At 41.3% G+C, this 15,442-nt stretch overlaps 1 protein-coding gene across 1 annotated transcript in view; it reads left to right on the top strand.

Annotated features, from left to right (window-relative positions):
• Positions 1-15,442, top strand: part of LOC132893800 (adenylate kinase 7-like) — a 62,400-nt gene that overhangs the window by 18,390 nt on the left and 28,568 nt on the right. The window contains exons 2-12 of the mRNA XM_060932935.1: positions 8,322-8,480; positions 8,634-8,745; positions 8,830-8,924; positions 9,022-9,132; positions 9,720-9,803; positions 9,986-10,074; positions 10,457-10,547; positions 10,628-10,705; positions 11,128-11,292; positions 11,417-11,545; positions 11,670-11,775. Coding sequence (XP_060788918.1) covers positions 8,322-8,480; positions 8,634-8,745; positions 8,830-8,924; positions 9,022-9,132; positions 9,720-9,803; positions 9,986-10,074; positions 10,457-10,547; positions 10,628-10,705; positions 11,128-11,292; positions 11,417-11,545; positions 11,670-11,775 — 1,219 coding nt within the window. The remainder of the gene's footprint in view (positions 1-8,321; positions 8,481-8,633; positions 8,746-8,829; positions 8,925-9,021; positions 9,133-9,719; positions 9,804-9,985; positions 10,075-10,456; positions 10,548-10,627; positions 10,706-11,127; positions 11,293-11,416; positions 11,546-11,669; positions 11,776-15,442) is intronic.

Below are 15,442 nucleotides of genomic sequence, written 5' to 3'. Positions count from 1 at the left end.
TAGGTCAGAATCAAACCCAGGCCCCCGGATTTATGGTATGGCGCCTTATCCACCTGAGCCACGACAACATGAACTTCAACCGGAGAGAGAACCACATTGCCCAGCCCTTGCATTTGGGAGAGGAAACCCCGTGTCTTGGTCATTCAGAGCATGCGCTGAATAAACACCTGTGACAATTATGTATTTTCAATTCAGATTATTCACTATTGTATATTTACACATCATTGAGGTGCACCCTATCAGTTTGATGTGGATTTTTCTTGATGTGAATAATTCTAAAAAATAGAATTACGCTTTGTTCAAGTAATTCTATATTCACAATTGAATGGACAAGAAAATATGAATAATTATTAACGAACAGAAAAATCCACATCAAACTGATAGGGTGCACCTCAATGATGTGTAAATATACAATAGTGAATAATCTGAATTGAAAATACATACCGTATTTTCCGGACTATACGTCGCTCCGGAGTTTAAGTCGCATCAGCCAAAAAATGCATTATGAAGACGAAAAAAACATATATACGTCGCACCGGACTATAAGTCGCACTTTTTTGAAGGGTTATTCTATCCATAGAATCTGTGATTCTATCTGATAAGCGGCGCGTGGTTACTGCGCGACTGCATTGTTTATTTAATAAACGAACAGCTGAGCAGTGATAACACGCCCTTTGCCCTGTAAGTAGCCTAGTCTGATTATTTTAAATATCTACTACTATCTTTAATACTATCACTATCGTTATTACTAATAGCCTATATTATTATTATAACTAATATTATTAGCCTATTACTGATGCATTAATCAGTTTGCTTTTAGAATATTTTTACCGGTAGGGCTTATTATCGCCCCATGGCTCTTTCATCTGTGTTATTAAAGCTGTAGTCATCATCGAGGAGTGTCATTATTCATTTTTGTCAAATTTTATTTCAGCAAATCAGAGGTCAAGTAGGCTATAGGTATATCATCTCCAAAGACAGGTACGGTAGTAAAAACAACCGTCTAGTGCAAAAAAAACAACAACAACAACCGCTTTTAAATCCCCTACCTAAATCCTTAAAATGAGTCATTTAACTCATGTCTTGTGTGATCTGATCTCCAATGGTGAAATAAACCGGTTGTGATGAGTACAGTCTGTTATTTTAGAAGATAAATGTAATATATAATTTAATATATAGACTAATAAAAATTAATATTTTATAATATAATATCACGACATATTACTGTCTGTAACTGTTTACTAAAGCGTTTTCTAAGATCATAATGTCTGATATTATTATTATTATTATTTTACACACACAATAAGCGCATGTGTGTAAAGTTATAGTAAACCATCCCCCGCCTTTTTTTTTTTTTTTGAGTCGCCGGACCCACCCTCCTCCTGCGTTCTGGGACCTCCCACTTCACAAATTAAGCACTGCCTAAAATCACTACATAACTTATTTAAATAACTATAGGCCTATCATTAATAATAAAACACAGGCCAATCAAGTTTATCAAGCTGATGATTTCACTCCAAATCAGCAAATCCATTGAATTCCTCATCCTCGGTGTCGCTTCTGAACTCTGCCTCCAGCGGCAGATGAAGCGCCGTTTCCTCTTCTTCTGCGTGGCTGTCGTCAGACTCCGCATCAGCTCCAGTTATTCCGCGGTGAAAAAAAAAAAAAAAAACATATATACGTCGCACCGGAGTATAAGTCGCATGGCCAGCCGAACCATGAAAAAAAGTGCGACTTATAGTCCGAAAAATACGGTAATTGCCACAGGTGTTTATTCAGCGCATGCTCTGAATGACCAAGACACGGGGTTTCCTCTCCCAAATGCAAGGGCTGGGCAATGTGGTTCTCTCTCCGGTTGAAGTTCATGTTGTCGTGGCTCAGGTGGATAAGGCGCCATACCATAAATCTGGGGAAGTGGGTTTGATTCCGACCTGAGATCATTTCCTGATCCCTCCCTGTCTCTCTCTCCTGCTCATTTCCTGTCTCTACACTGTCCTATCCAAATAAAGGTAAAAAAAATTTGTGATAACCTCAATTGCCTTTTTGTACTACTGTGAATGCCACTGTTCAGCAAAAAGAGAAATCTATGTTGGCAGAATGAGGAATTGAAAATTGACTTAATTAAGAATTCTTAATAAAGATAACAGTGTTATCATAGTTTGGATTATCATGGGCATACATCGTTGACAAAACATAAAAATCTTAATGCAGACGGTTGCCTTGAAATTTCAAGTATTCTTGACTATTCTTTTTTTACAGTGTGCTGCGGCTTGCAGTTGCACTGCTGCCAAAAAGCTCTGTGAGCTTTCTACATTTTGAAGCATCTTCAAGTGACTTCACTTTCTTTTGTTTTATCTTTTCCCATCCACCTTTCTCCTTACGTTTTCTGCTTGCCATCTTTCTGTTATCAGACACTAACGTTACTCTTCTTTGTTGGCTTTTAGGCCTATGGAATAATGATTGACGGATAAATTATCATCTTAGCGCCACCTGTTGTTAGTTGATAGACTGAAAATTTTGGTTATTGAACAGGGCCGACGGCTGTAGACCGGACGGCCATTCTGGACTTTTCCAGAACGCACAGATTGCCAGTCCGCCCCTGCGCACAGAAGACAGAATCAACGATTAGCATAATTAACAATGCACTTTTTACGGAGACGTTTTAATGTTATTCTTTATTTTTTCATCCAGTTGAATATTTAGCGTACAAATGTATTTTCAGCTCTTAAAAATGACCGAGGTCCGGACCGCAGGGGCCTCAGAGCTGGCTACGGCCATGGAGATAAACAAGACGCTAATAGGAAGATAAGACAGTTCAATGACAAATGGAAGTTCGGGTGAGATTGGCTCGTTCATAGCAAAACCGAAAATACCATGTACTCCGAAGACTGTAGAAAGTCTGGCAAAGACAGGCACCAGCAATTTTAAACTCTAAACTATAAAGGACCATGAAAAGTCAAATGCACACATCGGTACTATAACATCAAAACAGGTGAAGATGGCTGGTTCACTACAGGACAGCATTGCTTTCATGAAGTCGGCTGAGCTGGAGAGGATGGAGCTGCTGTTTAGAAACGTTCACGCTATTGGAAAGAAGTTGATCCCGCCCTAGCTATCAACTTACGGCCTGCTGGAAGCCTCAGGTCACGAAGACCATTTTTCATGGACCATTCAGACTCATCTGATGATGAATGTAATGAGGACATTTAATGTCTCTCTCTACACATGTTCACACACACACACACACACACACACACACACACACACACACACACACAATTAATAGATAATACATAATATACATAATAAGACTTGATAATATACATAATACTTGCATATCAAAACATGAAATGTTTTTCAATGATAAATGTTTTGAATTGGACTTTTAACATTAGAATCAGTTCAGTTGTACTGAATGTTGTTTTTTATATTATATGATATTTCATATTGTAAGGGGCTTGAATTTGAGTTCAATAAACAGTTTATATTTTTGTCTGAATTGGCTGCATGTTTTCATTTAAGCCTCGGTCACAACCGTCCGTACATGCTCCTATGGCCGGTCTACGTGCAAAAACGCAAGAAACACACGGAGGGCACGCGTGAAACGCACGGAGGGAGCACGTGTGACGTGCTGATTTTCGAGCTGTAGACTGGCCGCAGACCGGCCACAGAGGTTCTTTGTCATGTCAAACAAACTCTACGGGCGCTTACGTTTTTTTTCAGGTTGCAAGACAAACTTACAGCCAACGTGCGTCTTTCTCCACGAACAAAAAAACGCAGCGATTTGGGAAATGCCAAAAATCGCACGGCCAAAAAATCGTACATCCGGTTGTGACCTAGGCTATAGGGAGCTACCTTAACAGCACTGAATACTTGAGTGCTACTGTAGAGATACATTATACGCTGCCATTCATAATTAAATCTAGATCTTCCGAACTGTAACGTATCATAGTGAAGAAAAAACTGCGATTTCCTGGCAACAAAATTGTGGCTAGTGAAAAGGCTGAATGGCTAGTAACTCGGGAAAACCACTAGCCACAGTGGCCGGTGAGCAAAAAAGTTAATGTAAAGCCCTGGTCTGCTGCATCTGTCAGTTCTTTTAAATCAAGGCTGAATACTTTCTTCTTTGCTGCTGCCTTTTATTAAATCCAATTTGAGGCTTTTGATTAATTCCATCCTTTGCACTATAACTTTTATTCTTGTATTTTATCTGTCTTATTCTATTTTAGCTTATTTACTATTTTTAATTGTACTTGAATGCCCGTTTATAATGTGTTTCTTCCTCCATCCATTCACCCCAACACACTTCTCATCTCATTATCTCTAGCTGCTTTATCCTGTTCTACAGGGTTGCAGGCAAGCTGGAGCCTATCCCAGCTGACTATGGCGGGGTACACCCTGGACAAGTCACCAGGTCATCACAGGGCTGACACATAGACACAGACAACCATTCACACTCACATTCACACCTACGGTCAATTTAGAGTCACCAGTTAACCTAACCTGCATGTCTTTGGACTGTGGGGGAAACCGGAGCACCCGGAGGAAACCCACGCGGACACGGGGAGAACATGCAAACTCCACACAGAAAGGCCCTCGCCGGCCACGGGGCTCGAACCCGGACCTTCTTGCTGTGAGGCGACAGCGCTAACCACTACACCACTGTGCCGCCCCCCAACACACTTCTTCTTCTTCTTCTTCTTTTTTTTTTTTTTAGCACGACTGCAATGCATGATGGTATATATTGCTTGGTTAGTGACCATCAGTTGTACACTACTTTTCATGATGCATTGTGGGATACTTTGAGTCCACTATATAGGGTGTAATAATTCTCACTATACATTTGGACAGCACTACAAAATGGTGAACTCACTATATAGTCCGCTATATAGTGAGTAGGGAGTGATTTTGGACACATAGTATATGTATTAAGTTACGTATATGCAGTATAAGAAAAATGTATGTAATGTACAATATGGACAATAGAGACATTACACAATATAAATAATTATTATACATACAGGACACTTTTTCCATGGAATAAAAACATGTATTCTATTACCCTCTAGTGGGTTTCATTCATTTGGTTTGATAGCATGCAATATTGTCCGCATATTTCTTATCCTATGTGTATTATGTCACTCTACCCAATGGAGAATGAGCGTTGAATATGATTTACGATATTGTATAGTTGTCAAGACAACATGATGTCACACGTCGGAGCTGATGAGAATATCCAGTGAGAGAGTTTTCTGCTGCGCGTGCACAGAAGCATTTCTTTGTTTGCCAGCAGAGCCCGTAGTAAACCGTCACAGTGAATTGAAAATGCCATAAGATATGTATTACACATGAAACTTCTTCGGTAGTGATTGCCTGTGACAATGTGTAAACAAACATGGCTGCCAGGTTTGTTTCATTAAACACAGAAGATTTTGAGATTATTTTGAAAGAGAAAGACGCAAATTTGGATGTATAATACAGTGGCGAACTGTTACTATTAGAGCTGGGACTTGAGCTCAGCCAAAACTTAGCCAGACGCACCAAAAAAGCAACAGGGCAAAGGATTTTGCAAGAGATTAGCGGCAGGCTGCCAGGTCGCTCCGTTGTGTGTAGTTGTCGATGTTGATTTTAAAAGTAACTAAGTAAATTACACAGGGAAATGAATTCTTAAGTCTGAGTGAAAAATACTGTGGCGAGCTGCATGGAAGAAGAGTCTGGAGACAGAAATCTTAGTTTCTCGGTCGTTAGCCTGTGCTACTTGCTCTTGATAGCACTGGCTTGACTGCTTTATTAGCATTCACAAACACTACTGATGAACGCTACACCGGCTATAAGGTGACTTCACTGCTGCGTTTATGGCACCGACTTGCGGTTAAGCTCACATTGGCCTTCGAGAAGGCTAATGGTGATACATTTTTGGTCCCTTCCCCTATAAATCAACATCTGATTGGTTAATTAATCTGTCACTTCCTACATAAACATACACTGCCATGGGCCTTCTGTCCTGGCAATGAAGTCCTAACCAATGAGTGAGCCAGCTCTAAACCCTTCTCAGCCTAGAGACAACAAACAAACAAATCTCATTGGATAACTCGATTTTAATGTTTTCCAGACAGTAACCCTTTCATTTCTGAAGCATATTTGATAGAAAATGAGGCCAAATTAAAATTAGAATAGAATAATTATAATGAAATCATGAAAGCAATTAGAGAATGACAGAAATTAAATATAACATTTGAAATGCTGATATGTTTGGGCCTTCTCTGAAGTGCCTAGAAGGCCCTGACGGTTCCCCTCTGGTATAATAATAATAATAATAATAATAATAATAATGGCTGGATTTTTTTCATGGTATATCGGATATATTCCATTCAGCTGGCATGGTATCATGGTAGTTGAATGGAATATATCTGATATATCACTCAACACCAGCCAATATTATTTAAATATGCAATATATCTGATATATCACTCAACACCAGCCAATATTATTTAAATATGCAATCTACGATAACTATTAGATGCAATATATAAAATATGTATGTCTAAAATATCTGTATTACACTATCTATCGATAATAAACAACATGTATAAGTTCATGGGGCGGCATGGTGGTGTAGTGGTTAGCACTGTCATCTCACAGCAAGAAGGTTCTGGGTTCGAGCCCAGTGGCCGATGGGGGCCTTTCTGTGTGGAGTTTGCATGTTTTCCCCGTGTCTGCATGGGTTTCCTCCGGGTTCTCCAGTTTCCCCCACAGTCCAAAGACTTGCAGGTTAGGCTAATTGGTGGCTCTAAATTGACTGTAGGTGTGAATGTGAGTGTGAATGGTTGTTTGTCTCTATGTGTCAGCCCTGTGATGACCTGGCGACTTGTCCAGGGTGTACCCCACCTCTCGCCAATAGTCAGCTGGAATAGACTCCAGCTTGGCTGCGGCCCTGTACAGGATAAGCAGTTATGGATATATATAAAATACAGTGGTGCTTGAAAGTTTGTGAACCCTTTAGAATTTTGTACATTTCTACATAAATATGACCTAAAACATCAGATTTTCACACAAGTCCTAAAAGTAGATAAAGAGAACCCAGTTAAACAAATGAGACAAAAATATTATACTTGGTCATTTATTTATTGAGTGAAATGATCCAGTATTACATATCTGTGAGTGGCAAAAGTATGTGAACGTTTGCTTTCAGTATCTGGTGTGACCCCCTTGTGCAGCAATAACTGCAACTAAACGTTTCCGGTAACTGTTGATCAGTCCTGCACACCGGCTTGGAGGAATTTTAACCCATTCCTCCATACAGAACAGCTTCAACTCTGGGATGTTGGTGGGTTTCCTCGCATGAACTGCTCGCTTCAGGTCCTTCCGTAACATTTCAATTGGATTAAGGTCAGGACTTTGACTTGGCCATTCCAAAACATTAACTTTATTCTTCTTTAACCATTCTTTGGTAGAACGACTTGTGTGCTTAGGGTCATTGTCTTGCTGCATGACCCACCTTCTCTTGAGATTCAGTTCATGGACAGATGTCCTGACATTTTCCTTTCGAATTTGCTGGTATAATTCAGAATTCACTGTTCCATCAATGATGGCAAGCCGTCCTGGCCCAGGTGCAGCAAAACAGGCCCAAACCATGATACTACCACCACCATGTTTCACAGATGGGATAAGGTTTTTATGCTGGAATGCAGTGTTTTCCTTTCTCCAAACATAACGCTTCTCATTTAAACCAAAAAATTCTATTTTGGTTTCGTCCATCCACAAAACATTTTTCCAGTAGTCTTCTGGCTTGTCCACATCATCTTTAGTAAACTGCAGACGAGCAGCAGTGTTCTTTTTGGAGATCAGTGGCTTTCTCCTTGCGACCTTGCCATGCACACCATTGTTGTTCAGTGTTCTTCTGATGGTGGACTTATGAACATTAACATTAGCCAATGTGAGAGAGGCCTTCAGTTGCTTAGAAGTTACCCTGGGGTCCTTTGTGACCTTGCCGACATTACACGCCTTGCTCTTGGAGTGATCTTTGTTGGTTGACCACTCCTGGGGATGGTAACAGTGGTCTTGAATTTCCTCCATTTGTACACAATCTGTCTGACTGTGGATTGGTGGAGTCCAAACTCTTTAGAGATGGTTTTGTAACCTTTTCCAGCCTGATGAGCATCAACAACGCTTTTTCTGAGATCCTCAGAAATCTTTGTTTGTGCCATGATACACTTCCACAAACATGTGTTGTGAAGATCAGACTTTGATAGATCCCTGTTCTAGTGCCACTCTTATACTCTATATAGATAATTTTTGACTTTTCTTTCTTCTGCCTCCAGTTTTTAGCTTCATGTGTTGTTGGAGTATCCCATGTTGCTGAGCAATTAAAGGATAAGCCGGCAAATGAGTCAAGTTCCCAGGAAGGCATTTATCAGATTGCTGGAACCATTTCGGGTAAAACCGAGGAGAAGTCCAGTTTTGCAGTAGAAAAATATAGTGTGAGTAAAATATCTGAGTAATCTTGGCTGTAACTTACCCATTATAGTACATGTACTTGGTTTCAGTGTAGTATCATAAAACTGTGACCTGTTAACTCAGGTTAGATTCTTTGCCTGGTGATGTTCTTTTATTTATTTTACTCATTTCCATAGAATTTAACACGTGAAGAGCTTTTCCATCACTTGATGGAGTCAGATGTCATCATTTATAACATTTACAATGAACATGCTGATCAGATAGAAGAAGCCTCTTGGGCGGTCTCAGGTATCTGCATTAAAATCTTTGCTTATTGATTTAATGTTCATCTTTCAACCTTTCATCAAAGGATTTGTTTCTGTCCATTTAAAGCTCTTCACAATGAAACTGATGCATTTCCTGGACCAAAGACGTTCATCTTAATCTCCTCAATCATGACGTGGGCTCTGACTAAGACACTTGATCCAGTAAGTGTAGAACTGATTTGAAGATATAGTGTGAACATCATTGTTAATTTCATTGAAAGTCACTTCTTCTGTGTATGTTCTGTTGTTTTAATTGTAGAACGATCCAGAGATTCATCTTACAGAATGGGACTATAGGAGACGCAAAGCACATCCCAACTTTAAAGATCATATCGCTGTGGAGAAGCTTGTGGTTAAACTGGGAAAATCTGTGAGTGCTGCCTGAAGCTTGCAAAAAAAGAAAGTTTTGTACTCGAGCTTCAAGGCTAATGTTGCTAACAAGTATTGGTAACTTGTAGCCTCTAGATCAGGGGTGTCAAACCTGATCCATAAAGGGCCTTGTGGCTGCAGGTTTTCATTCCAGCCATGCAGCAGCACACCTGACTTGGCTCATTCAATCAACTGAACTGTCTTCACACAGTCAAATACTTGCAGCCACACCCACCCTTGATTAAAGGGTGGGTGTGTCAGTTGATTGAATAAGCCAAATCAGGGTGCTGCTGCATGGCTGGAATGAAAACCTGCAGCCACATGGCCCTTTATGGATCAGGTTTGACACCCCTGCTCTAGATTAATGTTGTGCAAACTGCATGACTAAATCATTACACGCTGTTTTCAAATGGCTTTAGGTATCAGTATCTGTTCTCATTTACTCATACTGGTAAAGTATATGCCGATACCATGTAGAACTATGTGACATAAGCCTCATGTGCAGTCACCTTTCCCCCATCATTAACTCATTATTCACTGCAGTTTCTGTATCGTTTGTTATTTACAGTCTTGAATCATATATTTCAGAATCAGACTCAGTTTTCTACTTACGTGGTTGCATCTGGGCTGCAATATGGAATGGGCGAGCAAGCATTTCATTTCTTTTTCAAGGTAAATCCAGACAGTTTCACCGTTCACATTTTATCATTTCACGTTGTATCTGTGTGGCTGCTTTAATTGAATGATTAATGTTTAAACAGGAATTCTATCATGTATTATTTTAGTAATTGCTTCATGACTCATCAGCATCCATCGATGCATTACTGAGCATTTGTGACACTGCTCTCTTTTAGACATCATGGTTGGGAGAGGAACGGGAAGTGCCAGTCTTTGGAGATGGCGCCAATATCATTCCTGCTATTCACGTCAGTGATCTGGCAGGGTCAGTCATGTTTAGAAGTCGTGATGACGGAATTGTGAATGATTTGATCGTAGTGGATGACTCTTTATGAAGTGAATTGATTTCGTAAGCAGAAATGAATCAAAAGTGGTCATTTTATCAGGTCTAACCTCATAGGTGAAACAACAAATGTGGGTTACTGTACAGATCTCCACTAACATCTGTTCAACATTTCAGTATGAAGCCTGTTCAAATCTTGAATGAATCACAAATTTGAGTTACTTAAATTGGTGTTCAAAAGAATTAAATCACTGAGTCGTAACATATAGTATTATTGGAAAATTATTAATATCATGATGTTTTGTATTGTGTACTGAAAATCGGATTAACACTGATCATATGTTCTGTTGTTTTTTTTTCAAAGGATTGTGCAGAAGGTAATTGAGCATAAGCCGAAACCGCAGTACTTTCTTGCAGTGGATGAATCACAGAACACCATTGCTAAGATTATTAATGTAAGTTTCCTTAATGGGAGCAATTTTATTCATATTCTTACGTATTCTTCTGCTGCTCAATCCTTTCTGTTTTGTTCTAGGCAATAGCATTGGTGCTCGGGCCAGGAAAAATCCAAAACGTTCCAAAAGAGGACATATTTCTCACAGAGGAATTGACAGTATGTTTTGCAAATTATATTAAGCATGCAGTGTTTTGAAAAACCATTAATTGCAATACTGCTGTGAAATAGATTTCATTTATTTCTTCATTTTGGGCTCCTGTTTAAAAATTTATGGTCTGGAAATGAGCTCCACCTCCAGCCAGAACAGAGCTGCTCAGCTCCGCCCTTTTTCCTTTAAAGGCAATCCACAAGGCTGAGGGGGGAAAGGAGAATGCCTGTCAGTATTTTAATTATGAGTTTGCCTCACTTGCAGCAGAGGGTGCTGAACGTTCCAAAATGTTACAGTAATAAACTTGATGCATCTGAGCTATTTAGCGCAGGAAGTTACTGTATCAATAATTTTGCTATAGAGTTCATGATCATGGTTAACGTATGAGTATTTTATGATGTTCTGAGCATTGCTGTTGTTTGTTTGTCAGCAATCAGAAATTGACCATTTGTTCGTCAACCTTCAAATGGAAGCCATTTTTTTGAACAAGGATATCAGTAAAGAGAATTTCAGTATCAACTGGGTTTCAAAGAAAGGCATTGTTAAGAACATCGACCGAATTGTGGAGGAATACAAGCTCACCCGAAGCCTGCTGGTAAGGAACTGACAAAGTGCGACTGTTAGGATTCTGAAATATGTCCCTTATTAATATCATCAAACCCTGGTTGCATTAGTACTGAGAGATTGATTTTTTAAAAATTTATTTTTATTTTTTTAAGCCTATTCGTATTTGTCTCTTGGGACCTCCTGCTGTTGGGAAAAGCACCATAACTGAAAAGATATGCAGGCACTACAAACTGCAGCATGTCAAACTCAAAGAGGCCATCACTGAGACTCTCGCAAACCTGGTATGTGTCATGTTAGTGCATTTATAAATAAGGAAAGCTGAGCAGGCTTTGCTTGATGAGAAGCAGGATTTTCAAAAATAAACGTTTCCCTGATGATGGCACTGAATGGCTGTCTGTGTTTCAGGAGTCACGTGTTCGCGTGGAAGAGGCAGAAAAGAAAGAGGATGATGAATCACGTGAAACACGGGAGCTTTTGGAGACACTGACAACGAACATGGAAAAAAATGAAGGTAATGAACAAATATTTCAAACCAGTCCTGTCTTCTTGTTATGGGCAATAGAAACCAATGGAGCTATATCCTCAACTTAAAGCAGATGAAAGTGGTCATGAAATGTAATCTACTGCTCATCTATGGCAAATTTATTTTTACTTTATGACATGATATTTTGCATGTTCTTCAGCTCTGAGGTCACTTTACTGATGCCTCAGTGGTTAAGATTTAAAATCCATCAAAATAAGTACATGTGACAAATAAAGTCTTCTTCTAAATACTTAACACTGTTGGGCTTTTGAAGGGGTCCAGTTGATACTATGAATTCTTCAGTAATTATCATGAAACTGATCAGGAATGTTGAAACAAAACTTGGATACAGACCTATGGGAACAGCTGCTTGACATGGGCCAAGCAACAATTTCCAAAAAGCATCAGAAAATTAAGATCAACTAGTGGAGAGAGAGAGTAAAGCTTACTCTACCAGTTAATGATGATCTTTATGTTTTATGCTTTTGAGAAAGATGACCCTGAGTAATGTTTGGTATTACTCAGGGATCTAAGAATCACATGGATGAATGAGTGTGTTAGAGGGTAGAGTTGGGCAAAACGCCACATACCTTTGTTTTTTTCTTCCAAAATAAGCAATAGATTGAGTCAAGTTACAGTTTTATTGTTGCTATGGACTACACTGGCAACAGTGAAATCCATGTATCCACTGAGAAGCTTACGTTGGTGAAGTATTTCAAGAAGAACAGATTTGTACTACAACCCCAATTCCATAAATTTGGGACACTGTGTAAAACATATTAATAAAACACAGAATACAACGATTTACAAATCTTGGAAACCTTACATTTCATTGAAAATAGTAAAAAGACAAAATATCAAATGTTGAAACTGAGAACTTTTATTGTTTTTTGAAAAATATATGCTCATTTTTAATTTGATTTCAGCAACACGTTTCAGAAAAGTTGGGACGGGCATGTTTCCCACTGTGTTGCATCACCTCTACTTTTAACAACACTCTGTAAACGTTTGGGAACTGAGGAGACCAACTGCTGTAATTTTGAAAGAGAAATTCCCCCCATTCTTGCCTGACATACAGTTTCAATTGCTCAACAGTTTGGGGTCTCCTTTGTCATATTTTGCGCTTCATAATGCGCCAAATGTTTTAAATGGGAGACAGGTCTGGACTGCAGGCAGGCCAGTTTAGCACCTGGACTCTTTTACTACTGAGCCATGCAGTTTTAATATGTGTAGAAAGCGGTTTGACATTGTCTTGCTGAAAGAAGGAAGGCCTTTCTGGAAAAAGATTTTGTCTGGATGGCAGCATATTGCTCTGAAACGTGTATATATCATTCAGCATTAATGATGCCTTCCCAGATGTACAAGCTACCCATGTTGGGTGCACTAATGCACCCTCATACCATCAGAGATGCTGGCTTTTGAACTGTGCACTGATAACAAGACGGATGGTCCCTCTCCTCTTTGGGTGCTTTCACACCAACAGCAGTTGGTGCACACTAAACAGTCCATTCGAACCAAAAGCTCTTAGTTCGGTTCGTTTTTGTCGGTGTGAAAGCATCAATCGCACTCGGGTGCGCACTAAATCAAGCGGACCGAGACCTCCAAAAAGGGGTGGTCTCGGTCCGCTTGATTCTGCACCAAATGTCAACCTCTGGTGCAGTCCCTCTGGTGAGAACGCGAACCTGGACCAACTCAGGTCTAAACGAACTATTCGTTCGTTATAACATATTGAATTACAGCCTCTGCATTTGATTATTGTTATTTATTATTTATTGTACATGTTATTTATTATTATTATTATTATTATTATTATTGTTATTATTATTATTTAACAACAAAACATTTAAACCCAGTCCTGTGTTATTACAACATAATTTTATTTACTACTGTTAAAACCGGTGTATAATACGCACATTTTTTCAGTGAATGTCACTTCACTGGGGGGGAAAGAGCCTGAGCTTGTGTGGGAGGTTGAGAGGTACCGGCTAGAGATAGTCGGGCTCACCTCCACGCACAGCTTGGGCTCTGGAACCCAGCTCCTCGAGAGGGGCTGGACTCTCCACTTCTCTGGAGTCGCCCATGGTGAGCGGCGGCGGGCTGGTGTGAGCTTGCTTATAGCTCCCCAGCTCAGCCGCCATGTGTTGGAGTTTACCCCAGTGAACGAGAGGGTCGCCTCTCTGCGCCTTCGGATTGGGGAGAGGGTTCTTGCTGTTGTTTGTGCCTACGGGCCGAATAGCAGTGTAGAGTATCCGGCCTTCTTGGAGTCCCTGGGAGAGGTACTGAGGGGTGCTCAGACTGGGGACTCCATTGTGCTACTGGGGGACTTCAATGCTCACGTGGGTGATGACAGTGACACCTGGAGGGGCGTGGTTGGGAGGAACGGCCTCCCCGATCTGAACCTGAGTGGTGTTTTGTTATTGGACTTCTGTGCTAGTCACGGTTTGTCCATAACAAACACCATGTTCGAGCATAGGGGTGTCCATAAGTGCACGTGGCACCAGGACACCTTAGGTCGGAGGTCGATGATAGACTTTGTTGTCGTTTCATCTGCTCTCCGGCCCTATGTCTTGGACACTCAGGTGAAGAGAGGGGCTGAGCTGTCAACTGATCACCACCTGGTGGTGAGTTGGATCCGCTGGTGGAGGAGGAAGCTGGACAGACCTGGCAGGCCCAAACGTATGGTGAGGGTCTGCTGGGAACGTCTGACCGAGCACTCTGTTGGGGAGGTCTTTAACTCCCACCTCCAGGAGAGCTTTTCCCAGCTTCTGAAGGAGATGAGGGATATTGAGTCTGAGTGGACCATGTTCTCTACCTCCATTGTGGACGCGGCTGTTCAGAGCTGTGGCCGCAAGGTCTCCGGTGCCTGTCGTGGCGGCAATCCCCAAACCCGGTGGTGGACACCGGAAGTAAGGGATGCCGTCAAGCTGAAGAAGGAGTCCTATCAGGCCATGTTGACCTCCAGGACTCCTGAGGCAGCTGACGGGTATCGGCAGGCCAGGCGTGCTGCAGCTCGGGCAGTTGCGGAGGCAAAAACTTGGAACTGGGAGGAGTTCGGGGAGGCCATGGAGAAGGACTATTGGTCGGCCTCGAAGAAATTCTGGCAAACTGTCCGGCGCCTCAGGAGGGGGAAGCAGTACTCTGCCAACACTGTTTACAGTGCGGGTGGGGAGCTGTTGACCTCGACTGGGGACATTGTCGGGCGGTGGAAGGAATACTTTGAGGATCTCCTCAATCCCACCGTCATGTCTTCCACTGAGGAGACTGAGGCTGATGACTCAGAGGTGGACTCGTCCATTACCCAAGCCAAAGTCACTGAGGTGGTTTGCAAGCTCCTTGGTGGCAAGGCACCGGGGGTGGATGAGATCCGCCCTGAGTATCTCAAGTCTCTGGATGTTGTGGGGCTGTCTTGGTTGACACGCCTCTGCAACATTGCATGGTGGTCGGGGACAGTGCCTCTGGAGTGGCAGACTGGGGTGGTGGTCCCTCTTTTTAAGAAAGGGGACCGGAGAGTGTGCTTCAATTATACACTTCTCAGCCTCCCAGGGAAGGTTTACTCCAGGGTACTGGAGAGGAGAATTCGACCGATAGTCGAACCTCGGATCCAGGAGGAACAATGCGGTTTTCGTCCTGGTCGCGGAACACTGGACCAGCTCTA

Source organism: Neoarius graeffei, chromosome 11 (assembly GCF_027579695.1).
Source record: "Neoarius graeffei isolate fNeoGra1 chromosome 11, fNeoGra1.pri, whole genome shotgun sequence".
Lineage (NCBI taxonomy): Eukaryota > Metazoa > Chordata > Actinopteri > Siluriformes > Ariidae > Neoarius > Neoarius graeffei.
The sequence above is the reverse complement of the archived record's forward strand: the minus strand, read 5'-3'. Positions and strand labels throughout refer to the sequence as shown.